The following is a 25444-nucleotide window of genomic DNA, read 5'->3' as shown; positions in this document are numbered from 1 at the left end:
CATTTTATAGATGTTCTTTATCTGATTAAAGTAGTTTTCATGTATTTCTAGTTTGTAGAGGTTTTTAAAGGTTTATCTTAATTTCGGTATACTAGTTTGCTGAAGTTTTAAGATCATAAATGTGTATTGCATTGCCGAATACTTTTTCTCTATGTATAGATGATCACATGATTGTAGTACTTCGTTGATATAGTTATGTTGATTCCAAATGTAAAACCAACTTTGTACTCCTTTGATAAACCCCACTTTGTTGTGATGTATTATGCTTTTAATATACACTAATGGATTTTATTTTCTAATATTTTGTTAAAGATTTTGCATCTGTAGTCATGAAATGTTGGTCCATATGTTCTTTTTTTCCTTTCTCTTTTAACGTTAGGGGTATTATGAGTGAGCCTCATACCATGATTTGAGAAGTATTCCCTTCTATGCTTTCTCAGTAAGTCTATTTAAGATTGATAATTTTTTCTTAAATGTTTTATAATGTGTCACTGATCTCCAGGACAGAACTTTATTTATTTGTAGGAATATTTTAAAATATAAATTGCTTTTTTAATATATAAGGCAAATCAGGCTCCCTATTTTTTTTTTTTTTAAGATTTATTCACTTACAGAGAGAGCGCATCACGAGTTGGGGGGGGGTGGAGAGAGAGAGAATATGAAGCAGACTCCCCGCTAAGTGCAGAGCCCCAGGCGGGCTTGATACCATGACCCACGAGATCATGCCCGGAGTCAAAACCAAGAGTCAGTTGCTCAACTGCCTGAGCCACCCAGGCGCCCAAAGTTTCTTATTTGAGTCAGTCTTGGTAAGTTTTGTTTTTCAAGGAATTTGTTCATTTCACCTAAGTTGTAAAACTTAATTGTTTAACTCAGTCATAATGTTATCTTTTCAAATGTCTGTAGAGTTGGGGCACCTGGATGGCTCAGTCAGTTGGGCATCTGACTCTTGATTTCAGCTCAGGTCATGATCTCAGATCTAGCCCTTAGATGGGCTCTGCACTCAGTGCGGAGTGTGCTTGACATTTTTTTTCCCTCTCCCCCTGCCCCTCCCCACCACCCCCTGCTCATGCTCTCCCTCTCTAAAATAAATAAAATCTTTTTCTAAAATCAATAAAATCTTTTTTAAAAAAGATTTTATTTGAGAGAGCACAACAGCGAGCACACAAGCAGGGGGAGTGGCAGGCAGAGGGAGAGGGAGAAGCAGGCTCCCCACTGAGCAGGGAGCCCTATGGGGGGCTCGATCCCAGGACACTGGGATCATGACCTGAGCCAAGGCAGACATTTAACTGACTGAGCCACCCAGGCGCCCCTAAATAAAATCTTTAAAAAAAAATGTCTATAGTTTATATTGATATTCCATCTTTCATTCCTGACCCTGGTAATTTGTGACTTTTCTTTCTTGATTGGTCCTACGTGTTTTATTGATTTAGTTAAGTTTTCAAAGAACCAAATTTTGGCTTTGGTAAAATTTCTGGGTTTAAGATTTTATTTGAGCGAGAGAATGATAGAGCCTAAGCAGGGTGGAGGGGCAGAGGGAGGGGGAGAAGCAGACTCCCCGCCGAGCAGGGAGCCAATGCAGGGGGACCCCCAGGACTCGAAGATCATGACCTGAGCTGAAGGCAGATGCTTAACTGACTGAGCCACCCAGGTGCCCCAGCTTACTTGGGTTTAATTGCTCATTTTTTCCCCTAGTTTTTCAGGTAGAAATTTAGATTTTAAGTCTTCTTCCTAAGCATTTAAAGCTAATTTTCCTCTAAGGACTGTTTTACCTACGTCCCATAGATTTTTTTAATTTGAATTTTGTCATTCAACTGAAACTATTTTCTAATTTCCTATGTGACTAAGTCATAGGTTATAAGTATGGTTGATTTTTCAGGGCGCCTGGGTGGCTCAGTTGGTTAAGCAACTGCCTTCGGCTCAGGTCATGGTCCCAGGGTCCTGGGATTGAGCCCCGTGTCGGGCTCCCTGCTCCTCGGGGAGCCTGCGTCTCCCTCTCCCTCTGCCTTTAGCTCCCCCTGCTTGAGCTCTCTTTCTCTGTCAAATAAATAAATAAATCTTAAAAAAAAAAAGTATAGTTGATTTTTAAATGTTATTTTCTACATATTGTACTATATTGATTTGTATATGATATAATTCCTTGTGGTCAAGGCTCCAGTCATCTGAAATAGAGACTTGTTTTATGACCCACCATGTAGTCTGTCTTGGTGAAAGCTTCATGTACATCTGAAGAACTGTTGAGTAGTGTCCCATAAATTTCAGTTAAGTCAAGGTAGTTGATCATTCAGATCACTTTTCCTACTGATTTAAAAAATATATATCCTATCAATTCCTGAAGGGTGTTAAAATATCAAACTGGTTGTGACCTTGTCCATTTCTACCTTTTAGTTTTTGCTGTATTTTTAAAGTTCTGTTAGGTGTATAGGCACAATTATTATTCCTTACGGATATATTTCCCCCTTCCCCTAATCATCATGAAATGCTTAAGCTTAATATTCATCTTTTGTCTTAATCACTTCAACTTTATGTTTAGTGTCTATCTTTTCCCATCCTTTTTCTTTCAAACTATTTGTATTTAGCAGGTCTCTTTTTCAGTTTGATGATCTGTCTTGTAATTGGAGTATTTGGTATACTTATATAATTATTGGTATTGTTAGATTTAGTGAATGTTGTCCCTGTCCTAGCAGGGGTTTTTTTGTTGTTTTTTGCACTTTTACTTAAATCTATTTGCTCTTGCTATTTGTTTCCTATTTTTCTCACGTTTTTTGTTTTTGTTACTCTTTTCCCAACTTTGGTTAACCAAATATTTCAGTGTTCCATATTTGTTCTTGTAAGCAGCTCTACCTATATGTCTTTGCATTGTTTTTTACTGGATGTTATAGGGATTATAACGTCCATCTCTAATTTATTATAATCTAGTAAGTATTAAACTACTTTTAAGATTTATGAACCTCCCAACAGTATAGTTTCATTTAGCCACATCCTCCATAATACAACTCTAGATAACAGGTCCTTTTAGGTAACTGAAAACTAGGTAGTCTACTGATACCGTTTTCTATTTTTGCTCCTTAAGCCAGTACATAGCCTTTGGAGTATTCAAATTGCACAGAAACTAAGGAAATAGAAGTTTTACCAAAACACTTATTATTCCAATTTTTTGTTCCAAGATTCTAGGGGTGCCTGGCTGGCTCAGTTGGAAGAGCATGCAACCCTCGAGGTCATGAGTTCAAGCCCCATGTTGGGTGTAGAGATTACTAAAAAAAAAAAAAAAAAAAAAGTTACTAATCTATGCATCCAATATCAGGAGACCATTAACTGACAGTGAATTGTGCAAACCTCTTCCAGTCCTTCCTTCTAATGTAAGAAAAAACTGGAGGGACATGTTTGAAACATTTTAATAATCACTGTTTGTTCTATTTTCTCGCTGCTTTAGTCACTACCAGGATATTAACAATTCTGGAAATAATTTTAGAGACTTGCAGTTAAAGGGACACAAACCCAGTGATCTCAGCAACAGAAAAGCCATTATCCCAGGTGTCTGCAATAGTCATAGTACTCTGTTGTTTAGAACATTTTACTTTACTGACAGAATGCAAACAGACTGGTGAAAGCTACCATTTACTTGGACCTACGTGCTAGTGCTTCACATGCATGGTTTCACTGAGTCTTCACAATCCTGAGGCAAGCAAAAGCCCCATCTTTTAGCCGAGTAAGCAGGGTAATTGGGAAATTGCTCGAACATACATCAGCACTTGTTTTCCAAAGGTATGTGTGTGGTTTAGGTCTTTCTAGATCCACAGCCTGTACTCTTAAACATGGTTATACACTGTTTATGGCCGGAAAGGGGAAGCGGGGATGGGAACTCACAGGAGACACCCTTCAATCCAGTTTTTTAATTAAAAGCAGTGAGGAGAAGTTAAGGAAACCACCTGTATTCCATTCAGGAAACTTAAAAGTCTGATAAGAAAACTGAAAAACTAAAAAGTAACTGTAAAAAAATAAAAAAGTTTTTGGTCATACTCAGAGGGGCAAAAAGACTAAAGCAACTAACTTTAAATAAACACATCAAGGGCATAACTATACAAGCAGAAAATCACCATCATTAATGAACCTGAGTTTCTGAGAGCTGACATTACATTCAGAGAAGTATTAAAAAACATGGAGAAGTACATAATGTTTAACAAAAATTGGTTTTTATGTGTATGTTGAAGGGAAATTCATGTAACGCCTGTTTCCCCTTAGCTATATCAAGTTCATGAGATTTCTTCCTCCAAAACAGTTCAATAGATTTATGTTAAAGACAACATGTGTATTGAAAGTAGCAATTTTATTTGAGTTAAAATTATTTACAAAAACCCAAAGACATACTTCATGAAACTGGTACAAACTATTTTTTTCCTGCCGTTGGCTTTTGCTCCAAAGATCACAGCTGAGAAATACTGTATAAAATAAAAATAGGATTGGATTCAGAAAAGTACTCTACTGTTCTAATTTCCAATTGGTAGTATTTACAGAAATATTTACAATGGAAAAAAAGGTTACTTTAAAACTTTAATTTGCAAGTCAGCCTCAAGTACCCTAAAATGCAGAGTTCTCTGAGGGTTAAAAACACACAAATGCACTGCAGCTGGTGAGGTGATTTCTCCCCCACCACCCCCCCCACCAAAGTCTGCATTTCTATCAGTGCTTGACAATTAGTTATTATTTAAAAAACAAAACAAAACAAAAAACTGTTAAACACTGAGGTAAATCAATTCTCAAATGATTACCAGTGTAACAGAAAAATGTAGTTCGCCCTGATTGTTCTCATCCATTTTGTAATATTCTTTACCATCTGCCACAAGTCAGTTTTACCAAAAATCTGTTCCTTTTCCTAAATCCAATGATTAATAAATATCAATGCACTTTAAAATTATTAAACAAAATATATCTAACTAATTCAGTTTTATGAATATCATTTATTGATACACTTTTAAAACAGTTTGCTAAGCTAGCTTTTATACTCAGGGCAAATAAAACCTCAATCTTTTCCAAGTTACACTGGCATAACTATGCTGTTAAAAGGTGATGGGTGGGGGTTGGGTGGGTAGGAGGAAGAAAACAATTTGCCTGGAATCAGTTACTTCCTTATAGATTTCCCAACAATCTGCATTATCAAAAATAGGAAGACAATAGAAGGCAGCCACTGCATTTACAAAACATTACAGCTGGCACTGATACAAGAGCCCCGATTTGTCACTTTATACAAGGAAATAACAAAGTCTAAATGAGTAACAATTAGACTTTCAGCTATTTTCCTCAATACACACCAAACTAATATTTTTATGGCTTCAAGTTTTACAAATCCAATGAAGAAACATGATATAACTACCTGAAAGGTATTTAAAATATTAATGAAAGAGATCTCTGGAAAGCCTGGATTCAGGCCCAATCACCAAAAAAAAGTTTAACCAGTGGTCTGAACAATAATTAACACAAGAAAGATTTGCAATGTTGTGAAATTAAATATATAAAATGTGTTTTGTGTGTTCCATGACTGTTTTCCAAACACACTGTTCTATGAACTAAGAATCTGAATGAAAAAAAGGATCTTCTCTGAACCAGCAATTTAAGGCTTTGCGTTTATGCATTTGATCCTGTCACTCTATAGAAGAATATACACATTATCTGGAAACATGAATTCCACATTGGTGTTTTAGCTTCCCTATATTTACTGTACTGAACATTAGAAAATATATCTAGAGAGTCCCCCCTCAAAACTTAAATGTTTCAAGAGCCGCCTCTAGCATTAAGCTGAAACTACCCCCTGGGTTTGTCTATTTTGCTTCATCCTTTAACAGGGCACATCATCTTACATAATATTCCCTCAAACTGTTGTTGGTTTTCTTGTGTCTACAGCTATGACTCATCATGGTATGATAATATGGTCATGGTCTCAAAAGTGAAAAATAGTTCAACAACCCAAACCAAATCAAAAATAAAAAAATATACTATCAATCCCTTGTGTCTTTGGATTCCATCTAATTTTAAATATAGACAGTAGTTCAGGGAACAACAACGAAAAAAAATTCACAAAATTATTAAAAGCTTTATTTACGATTGGAATCATTCAACAAAAAAGCAAAAGCAAATGAGCCTGAAAAAGGAACTAAGCTGTTGTCTAGAATGTCCTCAAAACATTCGATACCTCAGTAGCTAAGCTGCCTCTGCACCTGGCTGGCATGACAACAGTGGCTCAACACACACAGCAGTTGCACTAACAGCAGCACAAATTCTCCCCTTAAAACTCGCCCAGAATAAAGCAAGAGAACAGGGGAGAGTATAAACTCTGCCAAAGTAAGTGTATTTAAATACTGCACGGAACTGTTAACAGCCTGAACCTTTTCCCTCATTTTTGATAGTTGCAGATTGATGTAGTAACTGTCATTTAGCAAATGCAGAATGCATGACGAAGAAATCAGGTGGCCTTAAAAATCCAAACATGAATGATACTGATGAATGTTCTTGGTATATCTTCAAGGACTTCTTTCATGACTTTTCTCTAAGAATAGCTCCAGCATTACCGAGCACCTGAAGCAAAGGTAAAGCAGCTAGCAATGTTCCAAGTACTCAATCACTCTGGAGATAGATTTCTGGCCTGTGGTTCCAACAGCACACTGAAGGGAGGTGGAGAGAGGAAGTAACAGTTAACACTAACAAATTTTAACAAGCATCAAATCAAAGCTTAAATTTTTTAGCTTCACTAAACTGAACACTATGAATCAAAACACAATATTAAATTGTAGCTTTAATAATTATCTTAAAAAACACAAGAGAATCCCTTTTTGCTTCTAGTCACGAGGGCCATATAGTATTTTAATTTCTATGGTCATTAATGCATCACATTTATGACCACAGAAGCTGCAACAGAAGCTACTTACAGTAAGATTCATGAAGCTCAGGAATTTTTTGAGCATCTCTGTCATTATTGAAAAGTCCCCTTCTGGCAGATATTCTCGCACAGTGGTCACATTGATCTGAGAAAAGAGATCAAAGAAATACTGGTCAGGTGGCAGAAAACAGGAGTTTGCACCCTGCACTGTGTTGCTGGTTTTGGCACATACCTTCTTCCAAACTTCTACGAGGTCCTTGAACTCCCTGTTTAACATGCCATTTCCTCTTCCAGCCTCCTAAACTCTGTGTGTCTGTCCATTCCCTACCCCATCCCATCCTCAGGAAGGTAAAACTGGCAAAAGCTACATTTGTATCCATATTTACTTTTGTAAATATACAGAAAAATGCCTGAAAGAACAAAATGCACTGTTGAGTGTATGTATTGTTGGGGTGGGAAGCAGTGTCAAGAAAAGGAGGGGGAAACTGAGAATGCACTCAAGGTGCTTACAGAATAACAAAAATCTTCATGTTCCTACGTAGGCTGGGAATTAACTAGATCTTTCCAAAGATAATCTAGTTTCACGAGAGAATGTCAGCAATGCCAGGAGAGAGCATTACCATATATATATATATATATATATATATATATATAAAACCAATCTGCCACATGGAAAATATATAACTTGCTTAAAACCCTTTTCTATTTCAATGTATTTTTTCAATGTTTTAAAGATTCATAAATAATAAAAGAAAAGGCTCTTTTAAGTATGTTCACCTACAACAAAAAAGCACAAAAGAAAATCTGTCCTGAGTTTTAGGCCACAAGGCAGGAGGAGTTTCTGATTTTTGTTGCTGGGGGCAGGGAAAAAGACTACATATTATGCTTTTAAGAAATCTGCCACTGGTCCCCTCTCTCCCTTTAATTTTTTTAATTTTTTTTTTTTTTTTGAGGTGGGGGAGAGAGAGAAAATCTTAATTAGGCTCCATACCTAGCATGGAGCCTGAGGGGGGGGGGGTGGGGGGTGGGGGCTTTGATCTGGATCAAGATCATGACCTGAGCCAAAATCAAGAGCAGAAGGCTCAACTGACTAAGCCACCCAAGCACCCCCCCTTTTTTTTTTAATTCTTGTCAGCATACTTTTGCAATTATAAAGAAACAAAATAGTATGAATACAGTTTCAGAAAAGATCTAATAAACGTTACTAAGTAATTATGCAATATCAATCACCCATATTCTAAGTAAGCCACGTTCCCACCAAAAGCCACTACCCATCCCCAGCTGTGAGGTGGAGTGCAAATTTACTCCTACTGAGTTAACACTGCAGCTAAAACACAGAGATTTTACAAAATGCTTAAAAAATATACTGAAGTGGTGAATGTTGTAAGGGCAATCCCGATGGAAACTACAGAGCTAAAGGAAAGCTGGGTTTAAGAATGTCTTTTAGGGGCGCCTGGGTGGCTCAGTTGTTGAGCGTCTGCCTTCGGCTCAGGTCAGGATCCCAGGGTCCTGGGATCGAGCCCTGCAGAGCCCGACGGGGAGCCTGCCTCTCTCTCTCCCACCCCCTCCCCCACCCCGCTTGTGTTCCCTCTCACTGTCTGTCAAATAAATAAATAAAATCTTTTAAAAAAAAGTCTTTAAAAAACAATTTCCAGGAAGGCAGCATGACAGCACGGTGGTAAGAGCAGTAGCTATGGTGGCTATGATGGCTGCTCAGGAGAAAAGTGCATCGCTATGATACAAAATAAATGATTAGGTTTTGAGTGAAACCCTCCATAATCAAACTCTTTTCTATCAACACTCTACAGAATGCAACATACAGTGGCTGGGGCATGGGAAGGACAGTCACAGCACATGTTTTTAAACAGAGAACAGCAGGTACAAAAAAAAAATGAGAGGGGCTCTTTCGGAAAAGCGTGCAACTCAATCTCAAATTTGTGAGTTTAAGCCCCACACTGGGTATAGAGATTACTTTAAAAAAAAAGAGAGAGAAAATGAGAAATGGCATGGCTTATTTGAGCAATTTAAAAAATACCCAACAGGTATGACAGATTTAGGAAAAGTAGAAGCAGTTTTAACAAGTTTTACTTGTAGCAGTGAACAAAGTCATGATTCCCTAAATGATGGAAAGCCAAGATTGGTTAAGAGTAGTGATCCGATGTACTCTTTGTGAAGTTAGCTGTGGTGGCAGTGTCCAAGATTTCAGGAATGGATTCAAGAGAGCAGGAAAAAGACCAGTGAGGAGACCGACCACTGCAATGCACCAGCTGCATGGTGTGCAATGGAAGAAGACCCAATCCCCTGGGCTTCCTAAGCATGCAGCCCTTTACCATAAAGCAGCATTTGGTACAACCACCTGCTTTCTCGTCTCTCTTCCACTTATACTATTGAGCAAACCGATTTCCTTTACAATTTAGGTGTCAACTAGTCTTTTGGGGTTAATCATAATGACCCCTCCCAAGGCAATAAAAACATCTAGACTTCTACAAATTCACAACACTGCCCAAAACCTAAGGACCTTATGATCTCTTTAGAGAAGACAGATACAGATGAATAGGAATTTATTTACATGAGAAAAATGGCCAAAGATAAATCACACTGTCCTAGTATCGTAAGTTAATGTCTAGGCCCATTATTTAAGAACATACCTGAAACTAGGGTGTGTGCAAAACAGAATACCTAAAAATCATTAAATTTAAATAGTATGCCCATTCTTTCCCCTTTGCCCTTAAAATCTCTGAATTTAAGGAAATAAGGAAAAGGACTGAGCTGAAAAGATTCCAGGAAAGGGGATAAAGATCCTGTAGGGCCCCCACAGCCATGATGAGAACTTTGTTCTTGAAAAGCTGTGGTGCCAGTAAGGGCCACAATGGAGCAGGCTACTGTGCATTTAGATCAGAGCTTGAGTATAATATAAATATGGAAGAAGAGACAGATAGGGAGTCAGAAAAAACTAAACAACACAAAAGAAAAGCTAACCCTTTCACTATAGAATAGACTTCCATTCTTGCCTCCTGAATGCCCTTGGTTCCTAAGGAAAAGAACTTTTTAAAGTTTTCATTTTAAAATCTGGCTCTTCCACTAGACCTTTCCCTAAGAAAGTCCTCCCAATAACTGTCCCAAGAGCCAGAACTGTCCGCTTCCGTGCTGACTCAGCCCCACTGGACACTAATACTTCTAGTTAAATCATCATAATCTAAATCTTCACATAGTAATCCCATTTTCCTTGCCAGCAAGTGGTTCAAACAAAAGCCATGTGAGGCAATGCTGGCCAAGATAAGGGGAAGTCTACTTGGTGCAGTGAGTGTGGAGGGATCCTAGGGGAAAAGAGCATTTCTCTTAAAAAGAAACAGACGAGCAGCAGCCACCTTCTTCTGTTGAACATTATTTAACTAGATGAGACATGCAGCCAGAGCCAGCATGGGGCCAGGAGGAGACCTAGCACAAGACAACATGCAGGGGACAGTAGGGTTTAAAGACAAATTTTCTGAGTCCTTGACAGTATCACTGAGACTACGCTTTTCCATCTTAAGCCAGCTGAGCACAAGTTTTGTATTATGCTTTTACTTCAACCAAAGCCATGTAAATCAGTTCATCCATCAATCAATCAAAAACTTTCTCATTAAACCCAATTACTCCTCATTTTAGAATGTACCTTTAGAAGTTTACCCAATAAAAAAAATAATTATAAAAAAGTTTACCAAATATTTGAAAGTTTTAACATGAGGGGGAAAATAAAGTAATACATAAGTTAATTAGGTAATGGTACGAAGTTGTCACAATGGAATCTTTTTAAGACACATAAAACAATACTGAACTCTTACTTACTGGACTCTCCTGGCAGAGACACCCAAGAAGTAGCGCTGTGTATGAGGCCACAATGCAATCCTCCATGTGTTTGCCAGCATGCTGAAGGGCTAAGAATATTTAAACACAAAACTGTTATAGTGTATTAACAAAACCAAAATAACAAAAAAACCACCCCACCCAGAACACCAACAATTGTCATTTATCTTTTCTTCAGAACTCCTTAAACATTGATAGATAGATGGTGCTAGGAAAATGGGATATCCACACAAATGAACAAAAACTTATGCAAATGAAAGAGGGACCCTTAATATAAGCACAAAACCATAAAACTCTTAGACAAAAATAAAGGACTAAATCTTTATGACCTTGGGTTATGAAATGGCTTCTTAGATACCACACCAAAACCAAAAGTGACAAAATTAGATAAACTGAACATCAAACTTTTGTGTTTCAAAAGACACCATCAAGAAGGTGAAGAGGCAATGGAGATATGTAAATGAGCAATAAGCATGTGAAAACATGCTTGACACCATTTATTCAACAGGGAACTGCCAATCAAGTGACATATACCTTCACACCCACTAGGATGGCTAAAATAAAAAAGACAAATAACTATTTGTAAGGATGTGGAGAAACCAGAACCCTTAAACACGGCCAGTAGGAATGTAGAATGAAGCGGTCATTTTGGAAAAAAGAGTATGGTAGTTCCTTAAAATGTTAAACACTGAGTTAACACATAATCCATCACTTTCACCCCAGAGAAGTGAAAATATATGTTCACACAAAAACTTGTACATGAATGCTATGTTACGGCAGCATCATTCATAAGAGCCACAGGTGAGTTATTTAAAAAAAAAAAAAAAAAAAAAGCCACAGGTGGACACAACCCAAACATCCATCAACTGATAACTAGATAAACAAAGTGTGGTACATACCTACAATGGAATATTTGGCTATAAAAAGGAATTAAGTACTAGTAACATGTTACAACATGAATGAACCTTGAAAACATTAGGCTAAGTTAAAGAAGCCAGTCACAAAGGGCTACATATTATTCCATTTACATGACATGTCCAGAATAAGGCAAATCCAGAGACAGAATTAGTGGTTGCCACTGGCTGGGGAGGGGAGAACAGGGGGTAATGGCTGCTAAATGGGTATGGGGTTTCTTTTGGGGTGATGAAAATGTTCTGAATTTACACAGTGGTGATGGTTGCACAACCCTGTGAATGTACTGAAAACTACTCAATTGTTCACTTTTAAAGGGTGAATTTTACCTTGTGGACTGAACTATGGCCCCACCCCCTGCATATGCTGAACTCCTAACCCCCAGTACCTCAGGGTATGTCTACACCTGGATTGGGTGTTTAATTAAAGAGGTAGTTTAAACGAAGTCACTGGGGTGGGGTCCTAATCTGTCTGCCATCCTTATAACAGGAGATTAGAACAAAGATACACATAAAGGGAAGACTATCTAAAAAGATAGGCAAAAGATGGCCACCTACAATCCAAGCTTGGAGAGACAAGCCTCAGACCAACCCTGACATGCTGATCCTCCAGAACTGTGAGGAAATCCGTGGCTGTTGTTTAAGCCACTCAGGCTACAGTACTTTGTTACAGAGGTCCTCATAAGCTAACACATACCCCAATAGAGTGGTTATTAAAAAAGACTGCTAAGCAACCAAAAATATTATGCCAAAGGAAACATGAACACTTAGAAAAAGGAACAGCAATTTCTTACAATATTAGAACTAATGGCATTAGTGGAAAAGTGGGCATAAGAGAAAGAGACCAGGCTCAGAAAAAGACATTTGCTGGGACTTGCTTCCTACCTTGGTGAGGCTAAACATATAATTTCATAACTTGAGTGACAAATGGCTATCCTGCAGTACTTGCATAAACAGTAAATCCAATACCAGTTGCTGACAACAGATGATAAACGTAATGTCTCCTTCAGTGTATTCCTTACTGTGCTTGCAAGCTACTACATACCATTTGAGAACTACGGAGAGACTATGGACTCTGGGAATCAAACTAAGGGTTTTAGAGGGGTGGGGAATGGGGGAATGGGTGTGCCCAATGATGGGTATTAAGGAGGGCACGTATTGCAGGGAGCACTAGGTGTTATATGCAAACAATAAATCATGAAACACTACATCAAAAACTAATGATGTACTGTATGGTGACTAACATAACATTAAATCAATCAATCTTTAAAAAAAAAGGAACTATTACTGTAATTTATAATAATAGATCTCAATTTAGGGCGCCTGGGTGGCTTAGTTGGTTAAGCATCTGCCTTCGGCTCAGGTCATGATCCCAGGATCCTGGGATCGAGTCCCACCGTCAGGCTCCCTGATCAGTGAGGAGTCTGCTTCTCCCTCTGCCCAACCCAGCTCCCCCACTCCCCTATTGCCCACTCATGCTCTCTCTCAAACAAATAAAATCTTTAAAAAAAAAAAAATCTCAATTTATAAAGTGAGGCTCATACAGGAATCTCAAAATTTCAAAACTGTAAAAACCTTTAGAAGTCCTATTGTTCAACCACTCTCTTTTCAGGTGAGTAATGAAAGGCCAGAGCAGGAAGGAAAGGGAGACTTTTCCTGCACTGCACGTGTGCCTTCCTCACTGCTAGGAAGCCAGCAAAGAACTCCTATCTATGAGCACTGAAATACTAAAGCCTGGGGGCACCTGGGTGGCTCAGTTGTTAAGTGTCTGCCTTCGGCTCAGGTCATGATCCTGGGATCGAGCCCCACATCACGCTCCTTGCTCAGTAGGAAGCCTGCTTCTCCCTCTCCCATTCCCTCTGCTTGCATTCCCTCTTTCTCGTGGTGTCTCTGTCAGATAAATAAAATCTTTAAAAAAAAAAAATACTAAAGCTTGTCTGCACTGAACAAGAGAGGCCATAAAAGAATAGCAAGGGGCGCCTGGGTGGCTCAGTCGGTTAAGCAACTGCCTTTGGCTCGGGTCATGATCTCAGGGTCCTGGGATCGAGCCCCCCATCAGGCTCCCTGCTCAGCGGGGAGCCTGCTTCTCCCTCTCCCTCTGCTGCTCCCCCTGCTTGTGTGCTCATTCTCACTCTCTGTCAAATAAATAAATAAAATCATTAAAAAAAAAAAGAATAGCAAGATTATGACAACACATGAATTAAAGTTTCAGAGGGAGAAAACATTTTCAATTTGAATACATGACTTAAAATAAATGTACCTTTATTGAGGTCAAGTTCTTCATCGTCCTCCTCCTTCTTATGTTTCTCTTCTGTACCATCGGTCTTTTCAGTTGATACCCACTGTATTTCTCCACTTGTCTCTTGCCACTCTCCACTCTTATCATGCTGAGTGGTGGGAGCATCTTTGATCAATTCATCTGTTTTACTTTCTGCCAATTGGGCTGCTCGTTCTCGCTCAAGGAAAAGCTGGTAAAAATTATTTTTGAAGATTATTAAAAGAACACCAAGCAACATGTATGTACCCAAATATAAGGTATGTTTGCTTTTAAAATCACTAACCCTAAGAAGCATGCTATCTGGTTAAAAGGGTAAGTTAACAAGAAAAGCTTTTGCTCTACATCCAACTGAAGGCAAAAAGGAAAGTATAAATGCTGCTGGGATTCAATCAAGTAAAGTAAATGTATTTACTAATGATACAGGCATTCTGTTTGTAAGAATGCACATCTTAACACTTGCCCTTAAATTGGATAACGACAGGATATTTCAAGCAAAAATTACAAACTTGATGTAAAAAAATTTTTTAAAGCCTGAGCAAACTAAATAAATTAAGGAAGAAAAGACACTAAATAAAACTACAAAATATTGGGGAAAAGCAACATGGCCTCTTTAAAAAGAAATTTAAAGAGATAAACAAGGGATGCCCGAGTGGCTCAGTCGGTTAAGAGTCTGCCTTCAGCGTGGGTCATGATCCCAAGGTCCTGGGACTGACTCCCGCATCAGGCTCCTTGCGCAGCAGGGAGCCTGCTTCTCCCTCTGCCTGCTGCTCCCCCTGCTTGTGCTCTCTGACAAGTAAGTAAATAAAATCTTAAAAAAAAAAAAAATTCTCTCTTTCCCTCTGCCCCTCCCCGCCATCCACCCTGCCGGCTTGCTCTCTCTCTCTCTCTCTCTCTCTCGTAGATAGGTAGATATTAAAAAAATAAAGAGAAACAAGCACCAGTAAAAATAAAAAGCAAAAGGTCTCAAGAGGACTCAGAACTGGACCTCATCTAATATTATTAACTATGGAAGAACACAGTGAAAACTAAGTCAAAAGGGAACGGAACCACTGGATGCCTTGCTTTCATGTACTTAGCTTTCCTTGTGCTGGTACAGAGCTGAATGTATGGAAAGCATTTACTGACAGGATTTGGGAAAAAACTCCAAGTTACTAAAAACAACTACCTGAAAATCAAATGCCAAGCAGACCTCAAAAATTTGCTGAGTAGAGCAAAGAGTGGTATAGAAACTTTAATACACTTAAGAAAATAAAATTTGAGCTTTATATAAAAGTGGTATTAAAATTTCTTAAAATTTCGGGGTCCCCAAAACCCCTTTGTAGAATCTGTGAGGTCAAAATCATATTCATAATAATACTGACTTCTTTCATTCTCTCATGAGTGTATAGTGTTTTCCAGGATCTACATACTATGTGATTATGTTACTGCTCTGATGGCTAATGGAAGGAGTTGTCTTTGTGTTATAGTTTTCTCAGTTTTGATTTCAAATTCAGTAAATATCAATAGATTGAACACACATAAACAAAAATTCTCTGGAGTCCCTAATAATTTTTAATAGTGTAAAAGAACTCCTGAGTTCAAAGTATTTGAGAAGAGAATGATGGGGTCCTAGTTATGACTCAGGAAAAGATCAAGCTGTTGTGGGTTACTTCTTTCAAGGATTACTAGTTTCAAAACGGCCAAAAGGATTAACAGGGTAGCAAAGGTTTCAGAAACAATGAAATGGACAGTTCATTACCAATTTGAACATGTGCAAATTATCATTTAAGGAAAGAAATAACAAAGGTAGTTAGGAACCTATTAGATTGGAAAAAAAAATTAAAAACTGCAATGCCCACCATTGTCAAGAAACGAAAACTCACATGCAGTTTTTTTGGGAGAAGTGTAAACTGAGGAGAGAGACTATGTTTAGTGGCTGGGATCAGGTGACATCAATTTTTATTTTCATTTCATTTTTTAAAAAGATTGTTTATTTAATCTCTACACTGAATGTGGGGTTTGAGCTCGTAACTCTTGAGATCAAGAGCACATCCTCCTCCACCGAGCCAGCCAGGTACTCCACAGAGATATCAATTTTTTTTATATTTAGTTTTTTTAAAGATTTCTATTTTATTTTGTCAGAGAGAGAATGCACAAGCAGGGGGAGCAGCAGGGGGAACAGCAAGGGGAACAGCAGGCAGAGGGAGAAGCAGGCTCCCCACTGAGCTAGGAGCCTGATGTGGACTTGATCCCAGGACCCTGGGATCATGACCTGAGCTGAAGGCAGACACTCAACCAACTGAACCACCTAGGTGTCCCTCAATTATTTTTTTAAATTATTTTTTTTTTAGTGTCCAATAATTTCTCAGTTTCTTATAACATCTGAGACATCAAATTTTAAATATACATATTCTGATAATTTTTTTTTTAAGGTTTTATTCATGTATTTGAGAAAGAGCACGAAGTGGGGGGAGGACAGGGAGAAGCAGGCTCCCCACTGAGCAGGGAGCCTGATGCTGGGGTTGATCCCAAGGCTCCGGGATCATGACCTGAGCCAAAGGCAGATGCTTTACTGACTGAGCCACGCAGGTGCCCCCTGACACAGTTCTTAAGCCAGGAAATTACACCACAAACATACTTTGAAAAGTATTCCCTCACCCTCAAAAAGGGGAAAAGTATGGCTCAATACTTAGGAACACAAAGTACTAGACACAGATCAGACTAGGAAGTAAATGCTTGAAGGACCCGAACTGGATGGGATTGGGGCTGGGACTTGATTCCCAATTTGTTACTAATAATCTTTTGATTTATCAACAAATATGCCTGTTTCTCCTTTTCACTATCAATGCCTAAGGAGTGATTATTACAGTTGAACTGTCAATGGAGTAAAGTACAGAAAGGTATAAATTCTAACCCAATGTACCTCTCACAGACAGACACATACACACACACACAAAGGGAGGAGGGAGGGAGAGAGGAGGAAGGTGCAACTGATGAAGGTGGACAATGCGAAAAACTGAAGGTGTTAGCTTGTTTTGAAGTTGTTCCTTACCTGCACTAAAGCCTGAACGGCATGAATTTGTCCAGCTATCCTTAAACTATCATCTCCTTCTCCACTACAGAGGGAAGAATCAAAAGAACATGATGTTTCCATGTTGACAAGACAGTGCCGATTCCGAGCACTATACTCCACTAGATTTATCAGTAGACCTAAGCCCTACAAAAATTAAAACATGCATATTACCACAGGTGGGAATTAAAAGCACAACACAATATACATAACTTATGTTGGCAGCTAGAAACCTAATCAGTGTTCTACCACCCACTAAATGGTTAAAAACCAGTATGTAAGATAATGGTCTTGCCAATGATTTCACCACTTTTTAAAAATCACTACTTTTAGTTTTTCTACTTTTAATTTTTGCACAGAACCCTTCATAGCTCTTTTGTACAATAAGGTATGTTCACAAGGAATCCAGTGAAATCCACAATATATCAAATAGTTGGTTCTTAAACCCAAAACTAAGATGAAATTTTTATCATCTCAATAGATCAAATACTCCTTTATCAAACAGTCACTCCAACTCACCAGCACTCGAATATCAAATCTCTGCTCCTGAGGTAGGTACTTTGGAACCTGAAGCACACAGTTCATTGCTGTGCCAATCAAGCCATCTTGTTCTCCCGTTTTGGTGCTGCCCCACTCTGAAATAACGAATGTTAACAATGTGAAAATTATTAATGATTCTTCTATATTAAGACTAATAACCAATATTCATTAACACTGATATTAAAAGTTAGAAACGTAAAGCTATTTCTTTATTGAAATATATTTTTGACTGTACTATTTCCAAACCAAGCTACCAGGCTGCTCCTAAAAATACTACCCCTAAAAGTAGTTACATCTATATGTAAGTGAATTACATGATGGCAATGAAAAAATCACATTAGAAAAGAAACAAGGGGAACTAACTTGTTTTTGCATGTAATATACAAGCTTTCAGTGAGAATACATGTAGAAAATATTACTTACCATTATCATTAGTTAAATTGAGCAATACCCCAATGATGGCCCTCATGCAGTCTTCTACTGCTTTGCCCACATGGTTGGTTACATTCTGGTGAGGCAGAGGCTTACTGTCAGGTAAGCATATACTGTTCTCAGCACGATTATACTGCTGAATCAATCCTTCACAATGCTGTAATGCTCTTAAGAGAAAACAAAATGTAGACTATTATGCTAAACAAAATTAATTATACTAAGAATTTCTACTTACTTGGACCTTAATATTTTAAATGTCATAAATGTTACCAAATTAATTTCTCTTTCTACTCTAGAAGTTATAATGTATTAACTATTTAATCATATACCAAGTGTGTCTAATACCACACTTTTTAAGTGCTAAATTTTATTTTGAGAAAACTCAGTAATTTTAATTTTTCTAAGGAAAGTTAAAATTATAAACTCAATGCAGGAGTTTACATCTATACTACTTAAAGTTGTCCCCATTTTATCAATCTCTCCAATACAACAGACCTACCACCATCCCTCCCCAAACAAGGTAAAACCTTTAAGAGCTAACACTGGACATTTCTGAATTTCATTCAGATGTTTTTCATTTAGGTTGCAGGCTCTCAGCTGGTACAGAATATTACTTAGGTTAACAATGCATAATAAATAACCTTATACAGATGGTATTAAATACTTCATAAACATCAGAGCAAACCATATTTTTTAACATGAGGTCATTTAAGTGACATGTCTCCTGGTAGCCACATAATGGTATCAGCTACATCCCAAGGATTCTCAAGATGCTATCCAAAATAACAAGGAAATGTAATCCTTAAGTGAGTCTAGTATTTCTGAAGCCTCTCTTTAAATCACCAAGTCCATTAATTTAAAAAAAGTCTAGGTGAGACAAAGTAAGCTGACTCTGTCAGTTGATTCCTCATGTACTATACACCATACAAAACCCTTGAAGAAAACTGCACTATATCTAATCCCTCTCTAGCCTCTCCTTAAAACATACCATATGGTTAGGAAGGTGTTCCTCATGTCTAATCTAAAATAATTTGTTGTTTAGATGTTTGATGATGTTAGCCAGAACTACCATGCTGTTATTCTTAACTGCCTTCAGTAGTGCTGAGCTAAATCACGGTTTGGGTTGGTAAATGAGGGGAGAACAGCGGGGGTGTATCATTTTAATCTTTCAATATACTCTCTCAGCATTTATCAGACATGATAACTGAAAAGTTCAAAAAGCCAGAGGAGTGATATTTCACAAATATCCAATTCTGACCTCTACTGCCACCTCTAAAACATCTGAGAAAATTCCTATTCATGATGAAAGAGATGAAAACTGTCATATTAAATACCTCCTTTTGGAAGACACTTGTCAGGGGTCATGAAGTATATAAGAGACATATTTATTTTTTTTTTCAGATTTTATTTGACAGAGAGAGATACAGCGAGAGAGGGAATACAAGCAGAGGGAGTGGGAGAGGGAGAAGCAGGCTTCCCGCCAAGGAGGGAGCCTGATGCGAGGCTCAATCCCAGGACCCTGGGATCATGACCTGAGCTGAAGGCAGATGCTTAATGACTGAGCTACCCAGACGCCCCAGAGACATTAATTTTAAAGAAATAAGTAGATTTAACTTGCAAGAATACTCTTTGGTAAGGGCGGATAAAACTTTGGTAACAAACAACTAGAATATATGCCTTAGGGGCACTAAGTGTGATAGAAAATTTACAGATATAAGGCAAAAAAAGAGAAGGGAGGGGCGCCTGGGTGGCTCAGTCAGTTAAGTGGCTGCCTTCCACTCAGGTCATGATCCCAGGGTCCTCTGATCAAGCCCCACATCGGGCTCCCTGCTCAGCGGGAAGCCTGCTTCTCCCTCTCCCACACCCCCTGCTTGTGCTCCCTCTCTCGCTGTGTCTCTGTCAAATAAAAATATATAAATAAAATATTTTTAAAAAAAAGGGGGGGGAACCTACGGATCCATTGGAAACTAAAGACCACCAGAAATTTGAGACTACTGGAAATGTGAATACTGACTGGACATATAATATTAAGCAATTAATAATTTACAGGGTATGAAAATAGTACTGTGGTTACATCTTTTTAAGAGCCCTCTTTTAGGAGATTATATATACTCAAGTATTTAATGGATTAAATTATATGAAATCTGTAATTTGCTTCAAAGTAATATAGAAGGGTTATGAACAGGGTTACAGATGGAAACAAGACTGGCCATGGGTGATGATTATTCAAGCTGAATAGCATGTACATCAGGATTTATCATACTATTTTGTCTATTTCTGTCTATGTTTGAAATGTACCAAAATAAGAGATTAAAAAAAAAAGATGAACTTGATCAGGCTACAGTGGGCTTTTGATATTATTCCAAGGACTCTGGATACACATTCAAAGACAATAAGGAATCAGAGATTTCGCATTTGGGATTATTTTTAAAAAGTTAAGCCCCTGTGGTATTGTGTTGAACAGGCTGGAGGCCAGAGAACTAAGGCAGAAATATCAAGAACTAGGATGGAGATACCAGAAAGAACCTACTGTACTAAGCTCAAACCAAGACTGGAGACAGAACTAGAAATTTTACATGAACTAAGGTGATAGCATTAGCCTGATGTCATGCAAGTTGGGCAGAAAGTATGAAATAGGGGGAGCTGCATGGAGATCTGGAAAACTAGGTATGAAGGACAGAAGAGGGTACAGAAGAGGGTTAGAAAAAGATCATTTACAATAAAAATAAGGACTAATACTTAGGAGCGCCTGGGTGGCTCAGTTGGTTAAGCGACTACCTTTGGCTCAGGTCATGATCCTGGAGTCCCAGGATCGAGGCCCGCATCAGGCTCCCTGCTCAGCGGGGAGTCTGCTTCTCCCTCTGACCGTCCCCCCTCTCATGCTCTATCTCATTCTCTCTCTCAAATAAATAAATAAAATCTTTAAAAAAAAAAATAAGGACTAATAGTTAGTTTTTACCATATGCTAAGAATTGTTTAGGCCTTTACATATATAGGAACACCTTAATAGGTCCTGTACATAATATATATGAGACATTTAAACATCGTTTAAAATATTTGAAAATATGTATTTTACATATACAATATTTAACAAACATATTTTTGAAAATGTATATAATTTAACACATATTAGCATATATATAAACTCTTTGTGTGACAACAACCTCAGGTAGGTAAATGCAATTACTACCCCCCTTCTGAAGAACTTGTTCCAAGTAAATGATTTGCCCAAGGTGACAGGGCTGAACTCAAGAAGCTGAGATCCACATTTAGTCATTCTGGCTCCAAAATGTGTACTCCTAACTTTTGTACTATACTGTACTGCTTCTGGTTCACAGAACTTGACAGAAGTATTTTATGAAAGAAGGTGATGCAATCATATTTCCTTTATGGTCAACTCAAATGCTTTTTTTTTAAGGATTTTATTTATTTATTTGACAGAGACACAGTGAGAGTGGGAACACAAGCAGGGGGAGTGGGAGAGGGAGAAGCAGGCCTCCCGCAGAGCAGGGAGCCCGATGTGGGGCTCAATCCCAGGACCCCGGGATCATGACCTGAGCCAAAGGCAGACGCCAACGACTGAGCCACCCAGGCGCGCCTCAAATACTTTAAATAAATAGCATGATATATATATTTTTAAAGATTTATTTATTTATTTTATAAAGAGAGCAAGAGAACAAGCACACAGCAGGAGGGGCAGAGAGATAGGGAGAGAGAAAATCTCAAGCAGACTTCCTACTGAGTGTGGAGCCCAACAGTGGTGCTCAATCTCATGACCCTGAGCCGAAACCATGAGTTGGAAGCTTAACCACTTGCGTCACCCAAGCACCCCAATAAATAGCATGATACTTAAGAATAACTTACTTAGCTGAAGAAACAATGAGTTGCGAATCTTTATATGCTATCAAGTAGCTTTGATTCTCTGGATTATGCACTGTTACCTAAAGGGAAAAATTCAAAATAATTGTGGCAATCCATAGCTTTCATTCATTCACATACAACATATATCCCTTGTACTATTAAAGACAAAGATATGGAAGAATCAGCCCTTGTCATCTAAGGGAATAACCAACATGTTCCAGATTTAAAATACTAGAGCTATTCCCTTATTACAAAATTAAAACACTGTTATAACTGCTTGCTCATAAGTAACATATTCCGCACTACATATTCACTGTTATGAATTACCAATCACTCTGAATGTTGGAAAAGAGCAGTCTCTAACTTATAAACTAAGAAAGTCCTAAGTGGATTCATTTAGAATAAAAAAAATGCTATCTGTTTAATCTAATGCACCTGAAGCACTCTAAAAGCTAGAAAGAACAATTTCGTCTATATCAGGAACTTCTCATTCACACTAGATTATTTCCCCAAAGAGGTTTCAAAAAGTACCTCACTAATCCAATCTGGTCAACACACAATCTATTCATTCTGAAATACACTGGCAACACAAATTGTAACCTATACTGAACTAGGTTAAAGAACAAATATACTCAGGGCATACACAGTTCAACAGTATCCTTCTTCAAAGCCAATTATTACTATAAGCTGTGATTACAAACCATGTGACCCAAATAGCTAAATCAAGGAAATCCTTATTGATTAAAAAACAAAAACATGACAGCTCTTAACTATCATTTTCCACAAACAAGTTAATATATTTAAGAATTCCACGTTAAGGAAAGAACAATTAACATTTTGAAATAAAAACAAACTGGACATGCAAGGTTTCCCAAAGAGTGATAATATACATATTCTTAAACTAAACTGGTTATTTAACTTGTTCTTTAACATTGGCTGCTCAAAGAATGCATAACAATTTCAATTTGGATTAACAAAAGTAAAACTTTGGGGATATTTAATAAGATATCTGACAGTCTCTCACACACAGTCATAATTAAACTTTCCCAACAGTTGTCCATACTTATACTTACACTTTCTAAAACTCGTAAACATCTCTCTGCTCCCCATAATGAGGCTACCAGTTTCTCTTCATCTTCATCTCTACTTAAATGATCCACACATTCTTTCACTAGGAGAAACGAAATGGATATAAAATTAGGTCTCATCACCTCAATATTTATCCCCTTAAAAGCCATCTGTACACACATGAGTATGCTGGAACCTCTCTGAACATTACTTATTCTAAGTTTTATAAAACTCTGCGGTATTGAAATATATGAGCCTCTTACTGTAATTATTTCCATAATTCCCCAATATCAAAGGGCTAGTGACCTTTCCTTTAAAAGTTCAAGATTTGCAAGATGCTACTAAAATAGATCTTTTTAAATTGATGCAATAATTTTTTAAAGTAGGTACACAGAATATTTTCTTCAGGTTAAAAATAACACATAAAATATTACCCGTGTTTACGTCATACCTTTATCTACAATATGATCCAGACCACCCAAAAGCCGGAGTTCTTCTTTAAACCAGTCTCCTGCTCGTTTAGAAGTAAGGGACAGCAAGGTCTCCATAGCTAAATGTCCAGTCTAAAAATGAGAGGCACCATTAATAAATATTGACCCTTAGCAGTAATTCTGAGGCAACACTTCTAGAGACTGTTTTTAAGAAAAGTTCATTGCATGCTACCAGCCCATGGTATTCTTTGTAATACAGGTGCTTTTATAAACAAAACTGAACTAATTTTTAGTCTAAGTTGAAGAAACATTTTTTACCATCGGCTTGTTTTCACAGAAAAAATCCCTTATTAAAAGTAGTCTTATCATTTGTCAATTCAATAAAATAAATGGTGGTATGGTGGTACTGTTATTTCTTTGATACAGAGGCACAAAGGACTGTTGAATCGAAGTGCATATATATGAACTATAAATCACTATACTGGATTAACTGACCACAAAGGCTGTAACACTTAACTCCAGGAGCAAAGTGTGGGTATGTCAGTGGCCCCGAATTCTTAAAAGCACTAGTTATCACTTTACATTTTTGCCAAAGGGTAAAAAAAAAGATATCTTATTGCTTTGGTTTGAATTTTTCTAACTACAGTAAACTTGTGCATTTTTTCACGTATTTATAAGCTAACTGTATTTCTCTAAAAGTGAGTTCCCTGTCAATTATTCCGTATCTTCCTTGCAAAGTACCTTGTTTCTTTTCTTATTGTTCTGTACATTTTCTTACCTATTCTGAATAAAAACCCTGTTACTTTTAGGGTTTCAGATTCACCAGTGTTAAACTTTATACGCAGGGCTGGCAACTTGGGATACACATCATGGGGCTATCATGACAAAATTATATGTAAATAATGACTGAGGACCACCACCACTAGAGAAAGCACACAGCAGTGAAGGTCATAGTTACAACTGGACTAGAGTTTTTCTTTCTCTTGATTTGCCTTTATTATTTTTCTTTCTTACTATGGTTCCATTAAAAGCACACAGACACCCTCCAACAAAGAACAATCTGGTTCCTGTTGCAATAAGGAACATCAGCATAACAAAATTAGCAAAGCTGATAAAGAACTGGTTTTCTTCCCAAAGCTTTTTTCTTTTCAAAGATAAAAGTTTACAATAAGTCCTCCTGGCCTATTTAGAACTGAAGATGGATTAGATACTGAGAAGTGGACAAAACAGAGTTTACCAGCAAAAATCTTAGTATTACAGATTTTGAAAAGACCTAGACTATTTTTGTCTATTCCTTAAAAAAAAAAAAAAAAAAAATGTCCAAGCTGGACAAATAAAGAACATTAGAAATCATCACTACAGAAAGATTCCATTTTGCCCAATTCTTATTCTAAGTCCCTGAAAAAGTAATTTAATGAGATCAATTCAGGTATATTAGCTCAAGACTCACATTAGTAATAAAGCTGAAGCCTAATGAAGCTTTCTTTGTTAAAGAAGAAAGGGGATAGTAATTTGATGTTAATATAGCAAAAAATCCTAAGTTTATATGCTAAAAAGGGACTTTAATTTGTCTCTTATTGGCATAAAAAGGATTATGTGATGTTTTAGGCTATATTCATAAAGGCTACTCACATAAGCAGCAAATAAAAATAGCCTACAACTCAAACATTTTATATGAAAACTGGAATAGTCTTCAAAGAGTTAAAGCGCAAATCATTAATCAGAATACTAATGAGCAATTGTTAGCTCTCAGTTACATGAATTATATATGAAATCACTATAATATTTTAAATTATCTTCCCATAGCACATGAGGAATAGCAATGTATTTCAAGGAAGAAGTAATTAATAAAAACCCAAAACTAATGTGTAGAGGGACAATCACTTTACAAAACAATGTCTAAGATTTAAAACAAATATAATATTCAAGACTAGCTGAACTTGGGAGGAAAAAGAGGCATCCGAAAATTAGCAACTGTGTTCTGGTTTTAATCATGTAAGTAAATTACTTAACACGACTTAAGGAAGTTACTATACTGTTATTTACCATCCTAGTAAATTTAACAAACCATGGAGAAAATTCAATGAACAAGTATATCATGTTATTTAATAGCAAATGCCTGGAAAGAATCTATAAATGTTGAACATGGGAAACCCCTAC

General features: G+C 37.4%; 1 protein-coding gene across 2 annotated transcripts in view; it reads right to left on the bottom strand.

The window, feature by feature from the left end:
• Positions 1–4305: 4305 nt before the first annotated feature.
• WAPL (WAPL cohesin release factor) overlaps positions 4306–25444 on the bottom strand; it is an 89919-nt gene continuing 68780 nt past the window's right edge. For both annotated transcript variants that reach the window (XM_025880538.2, XM_025880539.2), the window contains exons 10-19: positions 23305–23416; positions 22859–22956; positions 21789–21865; positions 17916–18091; positions 17472–17587; positions 16935–17099; positions 13886–14093; positions 10697–10785; positions 6918–7013; positions 4306–6653 (exon numbers count right to left, since the gene is read on the bottom strand). In XM_025880538.2, coding sequence (XP_025736323.1) covers positions 6588–6653; positions 6918–7013; positions 10697–10785; positions 13886–14093; positions 16935–17099; positions 17472–17587; positions 17916–18091; positions 21789–21865; positions 22859–22956; positions 23305–23416 — 1203 coding nt within the window. In that variant the 3' untranslated portion in view covers positions 4306–6587. The remainder of the gene's footprint in view (positions 6654–6917; positions 7014–10696; positions 10786–13885; positions 14094–16934; positions 17100–17471; positions 17588–17915; positions 18092–21788; positions 21866–22858; positions 22957–23304; positions 23417–25444) is intronic.

The sequence above is a fragment of the Callorhinus ursinus genome, unplaced genomic scaffold (assembly GCF_003265705.2).
Source record: "Callorhinus ursinus isolate GAN/ISIS: 27379988/994484 unplaced genomic scaffold, GSC_fseal_2.0 scaffold31, whole genome shotgun sequence".
In the NCBI taxonomy this organism is placed as follows: domain Eukaryota; kingdom Metazoa; phylum Chordata; class Mammalia; order Carnivora; family Otariidae; genus Callorhinus; species Callorhinus ursinus.
The sequence above is the reverse complement of the archived record's forward strand: the minus strand, read 5'-3'. Positions and strand labels throughout refer to the sequence as shown.